Source organism: Lutra lutra, chromosome 12 (assembly GCF_902655055.1).
Source record: "Lutra lutra chromosome 12, mLutLut1.2, whole genome shotgun sequence".
NCBI lineage: Eukaryota > Metazoa > Chordata > Mammalia > Carnivora > Mustelidae > Lutra > Lutra lutra.
The window spans coordinates 64,742,705-64,763,238 of record NC_062289.1 but is presented as its reverse complement, the minus strand read 5'-3'; the positions used below and the strand labels follow the sequence as shown (position 1 = coordinate 64,763,238).

Below are 20,534 nucleotides of genomic sequence, written 5' to 3'. Positions count from 1 at the left end.
TGTGCTCCAGGCCCATTTCCTCAGCACTTATCTCTACCTCTTCTTGCTTCTGGCAGCAGGAACCCGGCCAGAAACCTGGGTGAGGTTACGGCCCTGACACTCAAAAAAGGGTGAACTAAGATTTGGATCTCCATGGCCATCCCCAAGGTGGGGAACCGGGCTCAGCCCCAACAATGTTCCTCACTGGACAGTAGTACCCAGACTTTCAGAGGGGAGGGGAAACGGTGACAAATTCATGACAAACACAGGAATAATAAATTTATTGTAAGAACCACAGATGACATGGTAGTGCACATAGAAAAGGGGGACCCTCTCAACCCCAGAGGGCTGGCGGGCTGATGCCCTGTCAGGGAGCCTTCTTCGCTCTCAGGAACAGCTCTGAGCCCTGACCCCAGAGTGGGCATGGTGCCAGGGACAGGATCCACCCAGGTGGCCCTGCTCCCCAGGCTCCCCCACAGTGCTGAGCAGACCCCCATGGCTTGAAGGGAGAATGCCATGAGGTATGAGGCCCAGGTGCCTGCAGGGGATCTGCAACCACCTGCAGGCCAACCTTCCCTCTGAGACTCGGCCAGCGCCCTGGGATCCAGGAGCTTCCCTGTGGCTTGCCCCACATGCCCATGGTGGCAGGGTCTGAACCTAAAACTGTGACCAGAGAATTCTGTGTGCGTTTTCAGGGTTTCCTATGCTCTCCATGTTCCCCTACAGGAACAGGATGTGTTTCTGGTGCACACACATAAGAGGCCCTAACAAGACCCGGAGTTCTCCCCCGTGCTACTGAGGAAGGACATGGGCCTTGGAGAGGCCGAGGGGACAGCAGCCCAGGGAGGAGCACACAGGGCTGGTGGCATGTCCGACTCCCTGGGGGATGTCCCAACCCCATCACTGATGCAGCCAGCCCCACAGCCACCTGCCCTCGTCATGTACAAGTGTGGGAGGATGTCTGGCAAGTCCCCAAGGCAGAAGATAAAAGCAGGAAAGCTAATCTAAGCCCAGGCTCTCTAAGGGAGCCAACACCTAGAAATGTCCGACACGAGGTACAAGTCCTCTGTGGCCCTGACAAGGCCGCTGACTCTCCCCGCGGTCCCCAGCGGCTGGGTGGCTAGGCAGCAGAGAGGCAGGCCTGGTGGATGCTCTGTGCCCAGGTGTTGAGGAGGGCTGTGACCGAGTGCTTGTCGGGGAGCTGCAGCAGCCTCGAGGTCATGCACCGGTGCACCGACTGCAGGAAGGGGTTGGCGTCTGCAACAGAGCAGTGGGCCATGAGCGGTGCTGGGCCTGATGCTGGGCCACACAGCAACTCTCTGTGAATGGGCTACCCCATAGACACAGGCTGTCGTCTGGGGCATTCCACCCAGCCAGCGTGAGCAGGGGTGCCATCTCCCTCACACAGTGGGGTAGCTGATGGGCTCCCCTCCCATGCCCATGTATCAGTGGAGAACTACAGTGTGGACAGGTCTGGAGCCCAGGACCCCCACTCAGGGGCAGTCTTGGGACCCCAGCCCCACACCCCAGCTGAGCTGCAGGGGCACTGGTCCCCATCAACAGGGCTCTCTCTGGGCCTCTGGTCTGAAGCCATGTCACCCAGATGGGTCCCCACGAACCCTAGCTCCTTCTGTGCTCCCCTATCAGCCTTGCAGAGGCCCCCAGGGATGGATGGGCCTGCTCACTCCTCACCACTACACATGGCTGCCCTGCAGACCGATAGAACACCATAGAGAAAGAGACCCCTTTCTCTCCAAGTGATTTCTGGGCAACCTACTCCTGTCCAAAAAGGGGCAGACAGAGAAAGGGGAGGAGTGGGCTCCACTGTGGGAGCCCAGAGGAAACCTAGTTGCCTGGAGCCAACCCCGTCCCACCAGGGCCCCGAGAGAGCAGCCACAAGGCCTCACCACGGCCGTCCTCGCGGCTCACCCACCGTACTGCCACTGCCGGTCGATCCACAGTGGGCTCTGGGCAGGGTAGTCAGCAGGGACACTGAGCTCCAGTGGCGGCACACTCGGGAGATCCTTGTCATCTGCAACACATGCAGCTGTGCCTGTGACCTGGCCCAAGGCCTCAACCTGCCCTGCCTCACAGCCCTGCTCCGAACAGGGCTCTTCGAATCCCAAAAGGCTCTGGTGAGGCTTGCTGCAAAGTTTGGAGGTCACTCTGACTCCCAGGCTTCCACATTTCCCTAGGGCCTCAGGCTCAGTACCTGGAAGGCAGGGAGGGGGCCTCCCCCGCAGGGGTAAGAGGTGAGAGTGTGGGGGCTCCAGGCTAGGCCCTCAGGGCACATCCTAGGCCTGGTATGTGGGAGGATCCAGAAGGATGTGGGGCTGGTGGGCCTTGGGGCATGGTGTGTGTGTACCTATCTGTGGGAGGCACAGTGCGAGTCCCGATGGGGCAGGCGGACCTGGGCTGGGCCTGCTCTGGAGCCAGGGGCAGGGGCAGAACCCTGGGGCTGAAGTTGGACTCAGTCTCCCACAGCACCAGCCCCGCCTCCCCAGTACGCACCCAACTTGCATATCAGGTGGACGGTGCCATTGTTACTGCAGTGAGAAGGATCCAAATTCACCAAGAACTTAGGATCTAATCTGGCCACTTCCCCCTGGAGCACGTTGGGGATGGTCTGCCGCTCGTCGTCTTCAAACCTACGCTTCCGGGTGCACACGACCGGGGCTCTGGAGGAGGCAGCTATGGTCACCACACGGGGCTAGGCTGTGGCCCATGACCCACAGCCCACGGCCCAGTGCAAGCCTGAGCCCTGTGCTACACATACGTGATGGGTGGGCCGTGGATGGCTGTCATGGCCGGCACGAAGGTGCGGTACAGGGAATGGTTGAAGACGGGTGAGCGGATATTGGCCAGGACGGCATCAAGGAGCGGCTGGCACAGGTATTGCTGTTTGGTTGGCGGCACCGGAGGCGGCGGGGGTGTGGGCTGGGACAGGACAGCGGGGTCAGCAGCCCACTCTTGGGAAGCTTTCTAGACCCTGAGGTTCATCCTCACAGGCAGACTTTCACGGCTTCCCCACCACCTCTACCCCCGAGAGATAAATACAGTTATCTTGGATGCACTCGCCTGCCTTTTGTGGCTTTGACCTTCCCCTGAGGCCCCTCCCCACAGAGCTGGGCCTCATGCTGGGCAGGGGCAAGTGGAAGCGAGACAGTGGAGATGAGCGTACACAAAAGTCTGTGAACCTGGCGGAGGGAGGGAACACCCACAGGACCACAGCCGGAGGGTGACCATTCCCATGTTCGCACACATGCTCTCCTTCCCCAAGGCCGACCTGACCTGGAAGAAGACTCCTGGGCGAGGTCCCTAGGCTGAGTGGCATGCCCCCTCTACCCACTCCTGACTGTGAACACTTCTCCCGCTTGTGGGGTGAGTCCCGGTCTCCTCAGAGATGCCTGCGGCCCTCTGAACACCACCAGGCCGTGGTGTCCCACTCACCACTGCCATGTCATTCTTGAGCTTCTCCAGGGCAATCTCACACTTCTGCAGTGTTTTCAGGGGGCACCTGTGGAGAGAAGGGATGTAGCTGACCCTCCATGCTTGACGATGGGGCGCTGGTGGCTCTCGGGTGCTGATTCCAACCACCGCCCGCCTCGCTTCTTCTGGTGTGAACAGAGGCAGCCTCGGCCAGCACAAGCCTCCACAGGAGCCCCAGCCATTGACCAGCTGTTCCTAGATGCAAAGTGTAAGGACAGATTGTCCTGTCCCCAGGAGTGGCCCCATCCTGGTTGGCAGAACAGGGCATAAATGTGATGGGTCAGTGGGGAGGGACAGAGGTTGGGGCCCTGCCCCCCAGCCGTAGAATTCCAATGAGGATCAATCCAAGAGGGCTCGGAGGGTGGTCCAGATCCAAGAGGCCTAGTTCTGCCATTTCCAGCATTTTGTCTAGTAAATGGAACAGAGAAGACCTTCTAGAAGGGAGCACAGACTAAGAGGCAGGGAGAGGGACAAACCCAAAGGCCAGTCTACATGCACAGTCCGGTACTGCAGACCAAGCTCTGGTGCTCACAGCAGCCCTGGCACTGGCCAGCATGGGCATGTGTGCCGAGAAGCTAGTGCCCCACTGCCTTACAAGTGCTTCTCAAGGGGTCATCTTGTTTCATTTTCCCAGCCAAGCTGAGTGAGCCACAGCTGCCCCTTTTTGCAGACGGGCTAACTGATATGAAGTCACTTGCCAAAGACCACTGGTAAGTCAGGGGCAGCGCAAAGGTAGGGGGCCAGGGGCTTGGAGCCCCAGCAGACACACATAAGTGGAGCCCTAAGGCCCCTTCTCTAAACTCCACATCACCACCAAATGCCCATCAAGGCTGGGCCAACCATGCAGCCGGACGTGGGCAGAGTGCCATCCTTCCTCCAGGAACCTGGAGGCAAAGCTCACCGCTTAGAGGGGTCTGTCAGGATGTCCAGAAGGCTCTTCATCTTACTCAGGTCCTTTTTTCTGTCTGGGACAGAGAAGGGCCACTAAGACACGTGCCTGGGGTATCCCCCCACCATCCCCAAACATGCTGTGCCCCAGCTCCGGCCGCACCTTCATTCTTGTCAATCTTGTTGATCATGCGGCGCAGGGGCTCGATATACTTGGAGAGCTGCTTTAGCTTGTCGAGGTACTGCTGCTCCTCGGCCTGGCTGGAGCCAGCTGGGCTCATGACTGAGCTGGGATTCACTACAGGATATGACGTGGTAAGCGCGGCTCCCACCCACAAGCCCGGGCTCTCTGCAAACCCTCCAGGCGGGGATCTAGAGCTCACCCACCCTGTTATAAGCGGAGGCCTCCAGATGGTGAGGGGCGAATCTCAGCCCCTTCACCTGTGGGTCTGTGTGTGGGTTACACGATGGGTTCTGGGCCTCGGATCATACCCACCCCCAACCCGACTTACCTGGGGTGTTTAAAGGTCCCGGGGAGGGGACGCTGAAGTTCTGCGGGGTGCGGGCTGTCACTGGACTCTGGGAGGGCTGTGGTGAGGGGCTCGGCAGGAAGCTACTAGGGGAAGGGGCAGGGCCAGAGCTGCAGCAAAACAAAAGCAGGTGCACCTGTGAGCTGGGGCACACGGTGGGGCCCGCCCTGGAAGCCAGGTGGGGAGGGCCACCCCCTGCCAGGCCTACCTGACGTTGGAGTTGGGCTGCGAGCTGGGCTGGCCAGGCTGCGGGGATGGCTGCGGGGGAGGGGGCATCGACTGTGGGGTCTGCACCTGCTGGCCCGGTGATGGTGAGGACAGCATGGTGAGGCTGTTCTGGCTGACCTGGAAGTGGAGGGGGCTTAGCCTGCTCATCTGCCACACGTTCTCACTCCTGCTGTGCCCTCACTCCCACCCCCATCCCCGTGTCACAGACCCCATCTGCACACAGAAGCCCCCTCACCCTCTCAGCCTCACCCAAATACCCCTTCTTTCAGACACCCTGTGTCATGAATACCAACACGGGCACAGGGCCCCACCCCGAGGAGCCACACACACAAGTCCACGATGATGAGCGGCTGGCACAAAGGCCCGGCTGGGCAGCTCCTGCTCCTTGGCAGGGAGACCATGAGGTCCACAGGCTTCTGCGCTGGAATAGGACATCCCCATGTTTCTGTTTGACAGGTGGGGGAGCCAGAGAAGGCCTATGGCCTTGGATGGTGCTGCCCGGCCTTCCCGGCCTGTGTTGCTCTCCTCTACGTGCCAGTGAGGACCCTGCCCTGCAACAGATGGGACCATCTTCCCACGTGCTTCCGTGAGCTCCTCTCAGCTCTCAGGGCACAGTGGGAGCCTCTCTCATGTTAATGGGAGCAAAGTGGCCCCTGTGTCAGCCCCTGCCAGCATGTGTGGCCTGAGGACCCTCGGTCTGGTGGCTGAGCAGCCTGCCCTTGACTGGCAGAGCGAGCAGACCTGCCTCGCCCAGGACATGGTGACGGCAGCGTAAGGGCCCGGCAAGAACCAGCCCAAAGTTCCCTGCCAGTTTCAGGGCTTCCCAGGGTCAGAGGAGGGGGCTCCTCCCACACCCTAGTCAAGCTCCTACATGCTGAGCCCCCCTCAGAGCCTGCTTCCTGGAGCCTAGTCCACAACCCCCCCAACTCTTGGACTGTCCAGTTCTGCAGACGAAGCCCAGTGCTTGTCTCAGGGTACTCTAGACCCTTGTGCCATCTGGGGCGGGGGGTTTGCGCCTCCGTCCCACACACTCATCGGCCATCGGGGCGGGGACAGGAACATGCACGCTCAGGCCTCCAGCTGCTAGGCCCGGTTGTTCTACCAAGTGAAGCAACAGGTCCCAGGTGATTCATAGTGATGCCAGCGAGGGCAGAAACAGGGCCTGGGGCAGCTAAATTGAACTGAGTGCAGCAGGCTTCTCCTAGGCAAGGCTTGCCTTCAGTGCTGGGCTACACTGAGTCCCAGGGCGGGCAGCATGCCCCCGGCACTGGACAAGAGGCTCCAGAATCCACCCAAGGACCAACAAACTCCCAGGACTAGGAAGGTGAACAGGCCATCTCAGAAGAGCCCATGCCAAGAAGCATATGGTGCCAAGGAGGGAGAACTACAGGCCTGGGGCCTCCATACCCTGGGCTCAGCCTTCGAGGCCTGGGAACTCCCCTGGAGTGATTTCCTACAAAGGCCCCATTGTCACCTCCCCTTTCTTTCTCCCCAACCTGATGCCACACACCACCTTGTGCCCCTGAAACTGCCTCTTGATGTGCCCCCTTCCTGCCTCACCTACCTGCACCTGCCCCAGGGAAGAGCCCCAGCCAGCCTTATTAGCTTTTGCTCCAGCAGATGTCCCTTCTAGAAGGTGTTCAGCTCCTGTCTGTAGTGTAAAGCTGGTGCTTCTCTTAAGGGAAATGAGACATGTGAGGGCACCATGGCCAGCACAAAGCCACTGCAAGGGGAAGGCCACTGCACAGTTCACTTCCCACCTAAATGTCTGAAGCTGTATCTTAAAAGGCACCCTCAGCACTGCGACCACGGGAAACAGGGCACTTTCCCCACACCCTCTGCTGGGTTCCATGGAGCATACATGGCTCCCCTGGGCATTGGAGTCCGCAAGACACAGGCAAGAGCAGCCTGCCCCGGACCCGGGCACAAGCTCAACGCTTCTGCTTCCTCCTACGAGCCTGTCTCTTACATCTAGCCACAGGCTACCCCAGGCCACTCTCCAGGCCACCATAGGAAACCCCTAAGCTTTTGACATCCAATCCAGATCTCTTTACATCTGACAGCGCCTCTGGAAAAACGCCTGATTCTGTTGGCAACACACACATTCCCCTCCCTAGGCCTTCAGGATCCCTTCCCCAGTCAGCCCAGGGCTCATAGGCTTCCCAGATCCTGAGATGCCACAGACACACGCAGGACAAGGAGTCGCAACCTGAAGGTCTCTGTCAAGAAAACAATGGCCAACCAAAGTGGCTAAGGAGACAGAGACCCTGTTCCGTTTGGCTGATGCTGGGGCAGAGAGGAGCGAGACGGCTGGGCACCTCCAGTGATGTATGAAGCCCCCCAGAGGGGAGCACCGCTGCCCTAGCTCTGCATCTTCCCTCCCCACGCATGTTCTGCCAGAGGCACAGGCTTGATGGTCACAGTGGCTGGCACATGCCATGTGACACTAATGCACCCGCCCACTGTCACCTACATATCACACAGGGGAAGTGGAAATTAAGAGAGAAGGGACATGCTCAAGGTCACACGGCTAGCAGAGGAGCTCAGGCATCTCAGCACCATCTACTCTCCCAAGGAGCAAGGACAAGTGTCTGGGAAGAGACCCTGCACAACAGCCTGAAGGCAGGAGCGGGGGAAGGCAAGGTTCAAGCAGAGGGGACACAGCCGGAGCACAGGGGAGTGGCAGGGCCAGGATGCTGGGCAGCAGGGTAGCAGGTCTCATCTGGGGAGCTAAGTGCAATGAAGATACCTCAGGGGATGCTGGTGGCACCATACCCTCTAGCCATCTTGGGACAACCCATGCCCACCAGACATCCCTGGAACATTCCCATCCTCCTGGCCCTTGTACGTGATGTGTCCCCAGAGCAAAGAGGAATATGGACCCCACCATGGCACCACCTGCTCACACTGCCAGGGACCCCATGTCACCCCTGCACCCCTGGACCCCCACACAGGGCACTGCATCCAGCACGTGTCCAGCACAGAATCCTGCTCTGTCATGGGCGTCGGAGTCATGAAGTGTTCCCCCAGTCTGAAGACACAGCCATGGGACACGCTGCAGGGCTGGGGGCAGAGAGTGTCTGAGAGCCCCATCTCCTGAAGGGCTGACAGAACAGGCCTTCTAGTTCGCCTGTTCTCCTGACCCCGGTTTGTTGCCACAAGGAAGGAATCAGGCAGACAGGTGCTGCAGGCACTAAAGCACCTCACTCCAGGGCCTGGAGCAGCTGGCTGCCGAAGGCTCCGCTGGGGCACCCACGGGACGGCAGCGGCAGCCCTGACCTGTAAGGAAGCATCTTCAGAATAAGCATGCTGTTCTCAGAAGGGACGCGATCAGCAAGACACAGACACGAGAGCAACTGCACACCGATTCTGGACCCAGGTCTGTGACCAGCCAAATGACCACAGTGTGCCTGTGCTGGCGCAGGGGTGGAAGGAGGCAGGGTGTGGGGGGCAGATCTGACCCTGGAAGCCAGGACCCCACCAAGAGGCCAGGGTGGGAAAAAGAAGTAGTGGAGCCTGGGCCGAGGATTTAATGGAGTGTCTGGGCCCCTTTTACAGGGGGTGGTGACTTCTCTGGCCTGAAGCACTGCCGGGGGCCCAGTGGCAGACATTTACCTCCACTGAGGGGGGTGACAACAAGGGGTTCTCCTAAATGCGTGACCTGTGACCCATGGCAGTGAGAACGAACAAGTCCACAGACAGAAGTAATTCAAGGCCTGGCAGGTACCACATACTCACCATGCTAGGGACATGTTCTTATGGAAATCAGCGCCAAGTGTTGACGCCAAGGTCATTCCCCCACACCCAACAACCCAACCTCAGTATCCCCGATGGATACTACGCCAGAGGCTGCAGGAGAGGAAAACAAGCAGCTCAAGGTCACAGAACTGACAATCAAAGGGACCAGGACAGGAACACTCACTAGTGACAGGTGCACAGGTAACGGGGCCGGGGGTGCCTGAGGCAGCAAGGGATGGAGCCCTGAGCCAGGGGTCGTGCGGAGGACCCCATGCAGCCTTAGGTCATGGGAGTTGTGCCCGGGTTCCATGCCGCCCAGCCCTCCACGCCACCTCAGTTAACGGACCCACCGTCCTGCCGCACAAACTCGCTCCTCCAGTGAGCTCTGTCAGAAGGCCTTTTGACCAGCAGGTTCCAGCCACTTCTGCCTCCCACCATGCAATGACTACCAAAAGGGAGGCCAGTGCCGAAGAACTCACACTCCAGTCAGTGAGGAACTGCTCTTGGCACATTTGGGGGAACTCTTTAGGGTCAGGAGGCAGAAGGGTTACAAGAGACCATGCTGCCAAATGGCAGTGCCTCGGCCTCAGGAAGGTCCCTGCCCCTGTCTGTGGCGGTGGTGGCGTGATGTAGGGCCCGAGGCCGGCAGCCCATGACCACCCTGCCTGGACAGCCCAGCTCCTGGGCTGCAACAGTGGTGCCTGCACATGGGCCATCGGGGAAGGGCAGGCCCATCTGCTAGGGTTACAGGTGCAGCTGCCTGACAGGAGGAACGGCACCTTACAGTAGTGGCAACTCTGGGGTGTGCACAGCAAACCCACTAGAATGGGACGCCCATCAGAATAGGGAACCTTTTTACCACTTTATTTTCCAAGTCCTAGAAAAGGGCCTGGCCCACGGAATGCACATGACAACAATCTGTTAAATGACTATGCCACGGAAGAATTCCAGATGCTGTACGGTAATGGGAGAGCCAGGAATTCAGCTCTCTGAAAAAGTGTGATGCACACAGAAGACTCTGGACACCCGGAAAGGAGCGCATATAGTAAATTCTACACTCCACCTAGTAAACTGTAGAACAGCACAGTACCCGAGAACTTTCCATCACAACAGACCGACTTGTTCTATAATCTGTGCTGTCCACTACAGGAACCACTGGTTTCCTCATGGCACCCTGGGCCCTTGACATGTAACTGAATTTCAATGTAAGAAACTGAATTTTTAGGGGCACCTGGGTGGCTCAGTGGGTTAAGCCTCTGCCTTCAGCTCAGGTCATGATCTCAGGGTCCTGGGATCGAGTCCCGAATCAGGCTCTCTGCTCGGCAGGGAGCCTGCTTCCTCTTCTCTCTCTCTCTGCCTGCCTCTCTGCCTACTTGTGATCTCTGTCTGTCAAATAAATAAAATCTTTAGAAAAAAAAAAAAAAAAGAAACTGAATTTTTAGTTTTTTTAAATCTTAACTAATTTAAAAGTAAATACCTATGTATGGCTGATGATTATACAGTATCAACAGCACAGCTCAAGAAAGCCAGCCTCTCTGCTTACCTTCGGTTTCATTTTAGCACGAAAAAGACCCCACCATAACTATCTAAAACACTAAACTTTAAAAACTTTTTTTTAAAGTAAACTCTACCCCCCATGTAGGACTTGAACTCATGACCCTGAGATCAAGAGTCAAATTCTCCAACTGAGCCAGCCAGGCACCCCTAAAACATTAAATTTCTTCAAAAGAAAGTTAGCTCCCATCTTCTCCAGCAAATGAAAATACCAAAACTATCCAAAACACTGAAATGAAAATAAACCCAGGTATTCACTCCTGCACCACATAACCCAAACCCAGCTCAAGTGAGGTTGGTAAGTCACTCTGAAAATCACGGTGAAGGAAGTCAGCAGCGATCACGACGGGCCTCACGAAGGTGCTCAGAGGACCCTGAGCTTCCTGGGGGCCCTTGGTGCTGCCCCAGAAACACCTGTGCTGAGGGCTATTTGCCCAAAGGGGTGGAGCTTGACTGCATGGCAGCAGGGGTCTTGTGGGCAGGAACTGGGCTCTTACATGCATCCCACCTCAGGCCAAGGCTGTGGTGATCGTCTTGAGGTCAGAGGGAAAACAGCAATCCCACCAAGAAACACAATGTGTGGGCAAGTGGAGAAGGGTGTGTAGCCTCTGAGACAGGGAGTGCCCAAGGGTGAGGGGTCTCTGGGGCTCAGGGCAGCCTGGCCTAGATGTCCCCGCCCACAACACTGAGGCCTGTGCACGCATCCAGAGCCCACCGGAGCCTCCAAGAATGCTGCCTCCAGACCTCTCTGTGCTGTTGGTTGCACTCCTTCAACAAACCTCTGATCTGCTGACGAGCCCATAGAACCCTCAGGGCCCAATCTCATGGGCCATGGCGGTGGTTCTGGGAGACTAGGCTCTGGTGCCAGACTCAGAAAGAGAGCCCTCCACTAAAGTTACTATGAGAAGTCTACCACCGTTAAAACAGAAGAGTCCACAGAAGCCAGCTCGCAGCACCTGACTCCTTTTCAGGAGTCAAAATGGCTGATCAAAATGCCTTTGAGGGCCTGAACTCAAACCACCCTCCTCTCCTCAGGCCTCTGGGCAGCTTTCAGAGAACTGGTTTCCTTCTGTGAGGACAGTCACGGCAGGGTTGGCAAGGGAAGCCTGGCACTCTATACCTCCCAGGTGCACCTCTCAAAGGATGTGAGTCAGGTCTGTCCTAAGCATACAAGATGACTGCAGACTCCAGAACTCTAGCGTGCTCTGGAACCGTTCTCCCCATCCACATATACTTCTAGAAGCATATGGGTACCGAGTCAGGCTGAGCACAGCTGTGAGTCTGGGCCTGTCTTGTGCTAATGGGAACCCGGTGGTTGCCCGTGGCCTTGGCACCCTAGCTCTGGGCTCAGAGTCGGGGAATGGAGCCTACACCTGGGCCCTAGAGAGCAGGGTCTACATGCACTCATAAGCGTTAGGATGAAACCAACTAAAATAGCAGGGCTGGGTGCAGAAAGGAAGCAGATCCGAGAAAAACCCCAACCAAAACCTCTGTCACGGGAGGTTTGTAAGCTGGTCCCTGAGACCAGGGCGGCCGGATGGCCACTCAGTCCCTACGGCAGGTATGCCAGGGACAGCGCTCTGACACAGGACAAAGGCCTGCTCCTCCAAGAAGCCTCTGGCATCACATGCATGTTCCACACTCACACCCACGGGTCACAACACGCAGCCACCAGGGGTGACACAAGTAGCAGCAGATGCCAACCTGCTGGGCTGGGGAGTGGATGCCCCTCCAGCCACACAACAAAGAACCTGCCAGGGTGGGAGGCCAGGAAGCCACTGTCCCGGTGTCTGCCAAAACTCGGGCCCAGTCCCATGAAGCCCACCAGCCCGTGAGACACAAAGTGGGACACTGGCGGGGTGTGCGAGCACTCACAGGGTACTCAGGGAAACAGGCCTATCTTCCCCGGGAGGGCCTACGGCCTGCACTGAGAGTGGGGCCAAAAGCAAGGGTCCCTGGGACTGGCTCTCCAGTGGTCAGCTGGGGCAGCAGTGAACAGTGTCCGTTTACAACCAGTACTGCACTCACAGGAGCCCACCGGCAACTCAGCAGCGCCCCCTCCAGGGGAAGAAAGGCCTTGAGAAATCAGTCAGGTGGGATGAGAGAGGTGGAAACTTTTTCCAGGAAAAAATTGAAGTAATAAGGAATGAAAAGCTTAAATCTAATTTGCCACTGACTGCTTTTCTCGTAACTTGAGAACTCCTGAGAGGGAAAGTTCATTTTTTTTTTAAAACCACAAATCCTAATGGAAAACACATTGGTAGTATTTACCGGATCACATGAGCTCCACAGCCAACAACCAGCAACTCCTTGCATTCTCACAAGCATCAATGTTCACTACTACCAACACACCTCTACTCAGAAAGGAATTCACAGTCCACCGTGCAGGCTACAGGCCTGCTTCCCCGCAGGACACGGGGCAACAGGGCCCAGGAAGAGGAGAGCGAGGTCCGAGTAGTGCACCAAGGCATGGTGTGAGATCACCGTGCAGCAGCCAGGTTACCTGCACACAGGTCAGGGAAGTGTGCTTTGTGGACAATTCTTTGTAACTTGAGAATTGTAGCTAAATTTCCATATACTAACAGAATAGAAGGTTAAGAGACAAAAGCCTCAGTATTTTTGGAAACGGAGACACATTGTGTTCTGGATTTATCTACAGTCACAGATAAAGTTTAGGGGAGAAAAGGAAGTTAGTGCATTTCTTGTCATATTCTAGTACATTCCACTATGGGTGATGATGACATCATCTTTCATTTACACAAGTAATGTCAGATAAAACAGAGCCTGGGCTCAGGGTTCACCAATTTTCCTCGGACACCAGAATACTAACCTTCACCCCAGGCTGAGAGCCCTAGTCACCCGTCAGACTCATGGCACTGGCGAGCGTGAAGAGGCGCCTCTCTTCGGCTCTGCCTGGAAAGACCAGGCACGGAGGGCTGCGTGCTCAGGGCCATGGCCCCAGCACTTCTCTCACAGAACCGCCAGAACCTGGCCATGCATCAGGACATGCATTATCAGTTAAACAGCAAAAAACTGGAAATCATTTCAGGGTCCAAGAACAAGACACTAGGTAAGGACATAAGAATATATTCATAGGCATTCAGTGTAAAGTAACACTGACTGAGGGTGTTTAATTATAGGGGAGGGGCACCAGGCTGACTCAGTCAGCAGAGCACATGACTCTTGTCTCCGGGTTGTGAGTTCAAGCCCCATGTTGGGGGTGGAGCCTACTTAAAAAAAAAAAAGTTTACAGAATGGTTTACTTCTGCAGTAATGAGAACAAGAAAGAAGCCATTATAAAATCCTATGTACAGCCCATTATGACCTCAATGATGTAAGAGAACTAATAAGGAAAAAAACCAAACTGTCCTGTGCTACAATATTTCTCTGTATGTCCCTCAGCTTTCTATCTTCTTCTTTTTTTTTTTTTTAAAGATTTTATTTATTTATTTGACAGAGAGATCACAAGCAGGCAGAGAGGCAGGCAGAGAGAGAGGAGGAAGCAGACTCCCCGCCAAGCAGAGAGCCCGATGCGGGGCTCGATCCCAGGACTCCGAGACCATGACCTGAGCCGAAGGCAGGGGCTTAACCCACTGAGCCACCCAGGCGCCCCAGCTTTCTATCTTCTATAGACACTTTTTTTAAAGTTTTTGGGTCAGGGGGCACCTGGGTGGCTCAGTTGGTTAGGAGTCCGACTCGTGGTTTTGACTCAGATCATGATCTCAGGGTTGCGAGATCAAGCTCCACATCCGGCTCTACACAGGGTGTGAAGCCTGCTTGGGATGTTCTTTCTCCCTCTCCCCCTGGCTCCTCCCCCATGCTAGTGTGTGCATGCTCTCTCTCTAAATAAATAAACAAAATCTTAAAAAAAAAAAAAAAAAAAAAAAAAAAAGGTTTTTTGGGTCAGGGTGCCTGGCTGGCTCAGTCAATAGAGCGTACAACTCTTGATCTCTGGGTTGTGAGTTCAAGCCTCACATTCGATGTGTAGCCTACTTTAAAAAAAATAATAAACAAATAAAATCAAGTATTTGCATCAGAGTATCTGCAGCCTTGTCTTGTCCACTGTGCCAACCCAGGCTGCAAAGGAAGGCTGTGAATTCAAAGATGCCCCCGGGAAGGTCTGTCACACCCCAGGAGCCCTGCTGCTACTAGGACAACACAGCAATGCAGGCCCGAACTCTGAGACAGACCACCCATAGAGGCCCTCAGGGTGCGGCCACTAGGCTGAGAGGCGCAGCAGAAGGGCACACTGTGCACAGCTGGGCTTCAAGAATTCTCCCTCTGCCACCAGCACCTGGGAATCCCACCACACGGCCACACGGCACAGGGCAGAGCCTCTTGCCCGCTCCCTAAGGCTGATCTGTGACACCTGAGAGAGGTGGACATCACTCCTGAAAAACCTCAAGGCACATGCCTCATAAAAGCGAATCCTCCCACAAACATTCAAGTAATGACCCCCACATCCTCCCCAGCTATCAGAGTCCCACCATCTTCCCAGTGTCCCCGCCGAAAAAAAAGAATCCGGGGCCCACCTTAGTTCTGCCTTAGCAGAACTCCACTGAGTGGGGAAGGTTACACATCAAGGTTACTCTAGAGGTGACTGAGCCCGCAGTCAAGCTCTCATGCTGGCTGGGCTGGGTCCTCCAGCAGAAGCAGAGCAGGGTAACCGCCAGGAAGAACAGCCCTAAACACGGGCTCAGTGCGGGGTCCTGAGTGCACAGACCACATCTGCTAAATTAGGGCTTAGCTACATGCAAACACGTCAGGTCCCTCTGCCAGCAGCTTCCCATGGACTGGATCAACGTGGCCAGGACCAGACAGGACCAATTTTGAGCCACCTCCATCATGAGATGTCATCAGACACTAAGAGAACACACAGTATCCCAGAAGCGTTCAACATGTGCTGTTACCGGCCACGGAGCTGGGCTGACCCGGAGGTAGTGCGCAGGGCAGGGGCACAGCAGCATGCTGGGGACAGCCCAGCTTGGGGCAGAACCTGATATGTGGCACTGCACCTAGCAGGTCTGTTCTGTCTAAAGCCAACACTCTCTCCTGAGCCAGTGTTCCCACTGCCAGGTGGAGACAGAAAGAACCAAGATCCCAGACTAGACGTCTCCCCTCCTTGGCACCAGCAGGAGGAGGTTGTGGGGGGCGGGGTCTGTGGAAAAATCACGAGGCCCGATCTGCAACCCTAAACACCAACAAGAATCTGGCCTCTGCTAGGGAAGGCCGGGCAAGGCCTACTCTGCCCCCTTGACATCCAATACACAGAGGGTGAGCACGGAGGGGCTCAGCTATGCCTCTCAGCACAGGGGGCCAGCTCTGGCAGCCAACTGGGCGAGGAGCTGCAGCACAAGCCTGTGCCATCCACCGGCGCCGGGTACCATCCTTGGGGGCGCTCTTCCGTTTCCAGAGCGCCACCGTACACCAACTGCCAGCCCTGCACACCGAGCTGAGGCGAGGCTGAGACCACAGCGCTATCCTCTCCAACACATGTTCTCAGAGAAGGAGGGAAGGGGGAAAGCTGGACGGTATCTGAAGAGAGGTGGCGGGGCTCGGATAGTACCAGGCTGGCCACCTTGAGGACACTGGCTCTCAGACCTCCCCTGATGCAACCAGGCCCCTCACGGGAGCGTACCTGACATCCAGCTCCACGTACAGATGGACAGGCACCTGCCAGCAACTACGGAAGCCCTTGGCTGCAAAGGCCCTCACCTGCACTCCAGAGCCCACGATCTGGGAGGCCTGCGCTGTCGGTACCGCTGTCTGCTGCTGCACCTGGGGCTGCACCTGCTGCACCTGGGGCTGCACCTGCGGCTGCTGCACCACCATAGGAGTTCGCACCTGAGGGAGGAAGGGAGAATACGATCTGGATACTACCTCTGTGGGAGCTCTGAATCTCGAAGCTTCTGAGAAGGGACAGGGTCATCCTGATTACGCTGGCTCTGATGTCACCCTGCTGGCCTTACCCCTATCTCATTAGAAATGTGCCAATCCAGCCTGGCTCTGAGCCAGGTGCCACCTCCCCTGACTATGATGAGCAGCGTGACCCTCCCACTGGGGTGTCACCATACAGCCACCACCACTACCATCTACTGCTGCAAGCAAAGTGATGGCTCTCAAGGCCAAGTGCAAAGCCCAGCCTACTCGACCTCTGGGCCAACCATGTGGATGGTCTGTGAGAGCCCCACTTAAAACCCCTAATTCTCAAATGAAACCAGGGCTGGTCCCCAGGTGACATGTGTGACCATACTTTGCTCCTTACAACCCTTCCCAGCCTTCCAGCCTGGCCCTCTGGGTCTCCCATCTGCCCACCACTCAGTTCAAAGCATGGCCCATTCTCACTCCACTCAATAAATCAAAACCAGTGAAGTCCACGAAAACCAAGGAAATGAGCTGAAAAAACAGTTCCCCAATTTGATGCCAATATTGTGTCCTCTGTATAAATGTCACTGACTGCATTTGCTTTTGCACAGAGATATATAACAAGACTGACAATAACACTATTTTCTAACAACACGTTTCCTCAAAAATGCGCTAATGACAGGGATCGTTGCTCATAATGTAATTCTTCTTTAGCAAACCGCTGTGACGCTCACCGAGGCCACATACCCTCCCTCACAGCAAGAACACGGGTACTGCTGTCCACCTGTTCACCAAGTCTTAAAAGGCCGTGCATGGCTGCTGCCAACACTAGACAGACTGCCTGGAAGAACACGGCTGCCCAGCAGCAGGGGTGCCTCCGTGCAGGGTCCAGCAGCTCCTGGAACGCACTCCCTTACCAAGCTGGCTGCTGAGGCTGGCATGGGGAAGAGTCTCCTATGGCCCAGTGCTTGAAGAGGTCATGCTGGCTCTAGCCACGGAGCCCCAGAAAGAGCTGCCAGCCACATGCCGCACCAGGAGAAGGGCTGCAGCCCACCACGAGCCACGGTACTCACGAGTTTCAGCTGTGGCTGGGCATACAGCATCTGTCCAGGGAGGGCCGGAGCCTGGGACACCAGAGGCTGGGTCTGTGATTGCGGCGGGAGCTGCGATGGCTGGTTCGGAGCAACGGGTGGCTGCTGGGGCTGTGGTGGCGGCTGGTGGTGCTGCGGGTGGTGCATGGGCTGCAGCTGCTGGGGCAGGGCCTGGGAGGGTGGAGGCTGGGGCTGCTGCATCGGTGGCTGCTGGAGCGGTGGCTGGGCCTGCAAAGCTTGCTGTTGCTGCTGCTGCTGCTGCTGCAGCTGCAGCTGTGCCATCCGCTGTAGCTGCTGCTGCTGCTGTATCTATGGGCAGAAGGAGCCGGACTTGGTCACCCCACCAGCCTCTGGGCTCTGTGTCAGCCTCGGCCGGGGAAGCCTGCCTGGGCTGCCCTCACTGGACTCCGGGAACACACTGAGAGTGTGCCCACGCCCTGGCCACTGGCCGCACCTGAGTCTGAGAGAATGGAGGTGCGAGGGAAGGATCCAGAGGGTTTTAGTTACGTAAATCCATGGAAGCTGGGGTAAATGCTTGGGTGGCTGCAGACCTCGGAGGCCTCCCCAGGGATGCCTGTCTGGTCACTAGAGTGGGCAACAGTATGAGCCTTGGGAAGACAGCCAATGTCTGCTTTCTAGGATGATGAGAACAGTGGGACTGAAGACCACAATCAGCTCTAGGGGAGGGGGCCTCTGAGACCCAGGAGGGTGGCTGCTGGGAAACAGAGGCAGTAAGCCAAGGCAGGGGATGGTGGGCAAGGGGAGGGCTCCCCTCAGGTCTTCCCTCCCTCAACCAAGAGCAGACCTGACAATGGATGCTTAATACAGCTAGATGCTGCCTGCCAACCACGGGAGGAAGAAAACAGTTTCTAATAAGCAGAGCTTCTAACATGACACGTGGGAGAGATGAGGTCTGGTTCGAGCTGTGTCCAGACACCAAAACACTCAGAGACAAAACAGGAGGCATGCGAGTACTCAACGGGAACATGCTCATAGGACGGCTCAGGCATTCCTGCACCTTGGGGTGCTCTTCTCACTTCTTGCTTCGGTTAACTCCTATAGGAACCACTGGCACCCAGAAGCCTCCAAGGATCCAGTGCCCCCCACCCCGGCACACAGTAGGCCCGCGGCCAGACACCAGGCCTGACAGAGAAGCCCTCCTTGTGCCATCCCAGCGCCCTCCTGACAAGTTGAGGCCTCTCTCTCCTCCTCACCCCTGGCTCCGCGGGAAGCCCCCAGCAGAGGAAGCCCGGGTGCTGAGCGTCAGGAGGAGCTGTGGTCGCCTCCAGGCCCCTGCACCCAGCGCTGTGGCTGGTGCGTGTCCAGGGCTCCAGGACCACAAGGTGGGGGATGGAGGGGGAGGGAGGCTGAGCACCGGAGCCCCGGGCACCTAGTACCTGCTGCTGGTTTTGATGATGCAATTTAATCAGGTGTTGCTGCTGCTGCTGCTGCTGCTGGAGCTGCTGCTGCTGCTGCTGCACCACGGCCTGGAACTGCTGCTGCATGGCATTCTGCTGGGCCTGGAACTGCTGCTGCTGCTGCTGCTGCTGCTGCTGTTGCTGCTGCTGCTGCAGCGCCACCTGCTGCTGCTGGAACTGCTGCTGCTGCTGCTGCAGCGCCACCTGCTGGAGCTGCAGCTGGGCTGGAGGTAGAGCGGCGAGTCAGGCGGGGCGCGTGCCTGGGGAGGGCGGGCACACCGCCCGGGGGGGCCCCCATAGGCGCCCGAGCCCGATGCTCTGCTACGGAGAGACCGCCCGAGGCGCCGGGGGCAGCGTCTGCGTTGATTATGGGCCTTATTATTCTGAATTTCACTCCGACGACAGGAGAGAAAAGGGCCAACTAAGCCTTTCAAACGGCCAAGAGACCCAGTGTCTGGCAACCACTGAGCTACTTTCTGTCTCTATGGAGTTGCCAGCTCTGGACATTTCTTATCAATGGAATCTCACAGTATGTGTGTGGTCTTTGTGACTCGCTTCCTTTGTTGAGAGTAATATTTACAAAGTTCACCAGGGTTGCACAAAATATTTACAAGGTCCACCAGGGTTGCACGGGAGTTTAATTTCTCTTTATTGCCTAATAGTATTCCACAATATGGATACATTTCGTTTATCCACCCATCAGTTGATGGAGATCTGGACTGTTTCCACCATTTGGTGGTTATGCATCATGCTGATATGAACAAACATTTACAAGATTTTCTGTGGTGCAGTTTCTTTTGGGGTGATGAAAATGTTCTAAAATTGATTGTGGTGTTTAAATCTTGCACAACTCTGTGAATATGCTTAAAAATCACAATTTGGGGCGCCTGGGTGGCTCAGTTAAGAGTCTGCCTCTGGCTCAGATCATGATCCCAGGGCACTGGGATTGAGCCCCCGTGGGGTTCCCTACTCCGGGAGGAGCCTGCTTCTCCTTCTCCTCTGCCTGCCGCTCCCCCAGCTTGTGTGCTTGCATACTTGCTCTCTCTCAAATAAATAAAATCTTTAAGAAAAAAATCACTGAATGTTGCACTTTAAATGTGTGAGCCACAAGAATGTGAATTATAGTTCAATAAATTTGTTATTTAAAATAAAGAAATAGGGGTGCCTGGGTGGCTTAGTGGGTTAAAGCCTCTGCCTTTGGCTCAGGTCATGATCTCCGGGTCTTGGGATCAAGCCCCGCATCAGCCTCTCTGCTCAGCAGGGAGCCTGCTTCCCTTCCTCTCTCTGCCTGCCTCTCTCTGCCTACTTGTGATCGCTGTCTGTCAAATAAATAAATAAAAATCTTTAAATAAAAAACAAAATAAAATAACTAATCCAGAGAGATCCTTTGTACATTTCATCCAGTTTCCCCGACAGTACCATTTTACAAAATTGTAACATCACGACACAATCAAAATGTATGCTCATTTGTGTGGGTGTGTATATGAAGCTCTATAGTTTCCTCACCTGGGCAGATTCAGCCATATAGGAGTCAAGAGAGTGAACAGTTCCAACACCACAGGGATCCCCCAGCATCACCCAGTGTTACCCCCTTGGGCACCCTAGGCAACCACTAAGGTGTCCTCTAACATTTTTGTCACTTCAAAAATATTATGTAAGTGGCAGCTCTAGAAGATGACCAGCTTTTTCATTTAGCACGATTCCCTGAAGATTATCCAGGAATTAATGAGTATCAGTAGCTCTTCTTTCCTTTT

At 56.0% G+C, this 20,534-nt stretch overlaps 1 protein-coding gene across 4 annotated transcripts in view; it reads right to left on the bottom strand.

The window, feature by feature from the left end:
- Window positions 1–243: 243 nt before the first annotated feature.
- MED15 (mediator complex subunit 15) overlaps window positions 244–20,534 on the bottom strand; it is a 67,309-nt gene continuing 47,018 nt past the window's right edge. For all 4 annotated transcript variants that reach the window (XM_047696557.1, XM_047696558.1, XM_047696560.1 and 1 more), the window contains 12 exons: window positions 18,760–19,004; window positions 17,345–17,671; window positions 16,122–16,250; window positions 5,095–5,231; window positions 4,869–4,996; window positions 4,520–4,654; window positions 4,370–4,433; window positions 3,430–3,496; window positions 2,756–2,916; window positions 2,491–2,657; window positions 1,913–2,011; window positions 244–1,236 (listed from right to left, as the gene is read on the bottom strand). In XM_047696557.1, coding sequence (XP_047552513.1) covers window positions 1,100–1,236; window positions 1,913–2,011; window positions 2,491–2,657; window positions 2,756–2,916; window positions 3,430–3,496; window positions 4,370–4,433; window positions 4,520–4,654; window positions 4,869–4,996; window positions 5,095–5,231; window positions 16,122–16,250; window positions 17,345–17,671; window positions 18,760–19,004 — 1,796 coding nt within the window. In that variant the 3' untranslated portion in view covers window positions 244–1,099. The remainder of the gene's footprint in view (window positions 1,237–1,912; window positions 2,012–2,490; window positions 2,658–2,755; window positions 2,917–3,429; window positions 3,497–4,369; window positions 4,434–4,519; window positions 4,655–4,868; window positions 4,997–5,094; window positions 5,232–16,121; window positions 16,251–17,344; window positions 17,672–18,759; window positions 19,005–20,534) is intronic.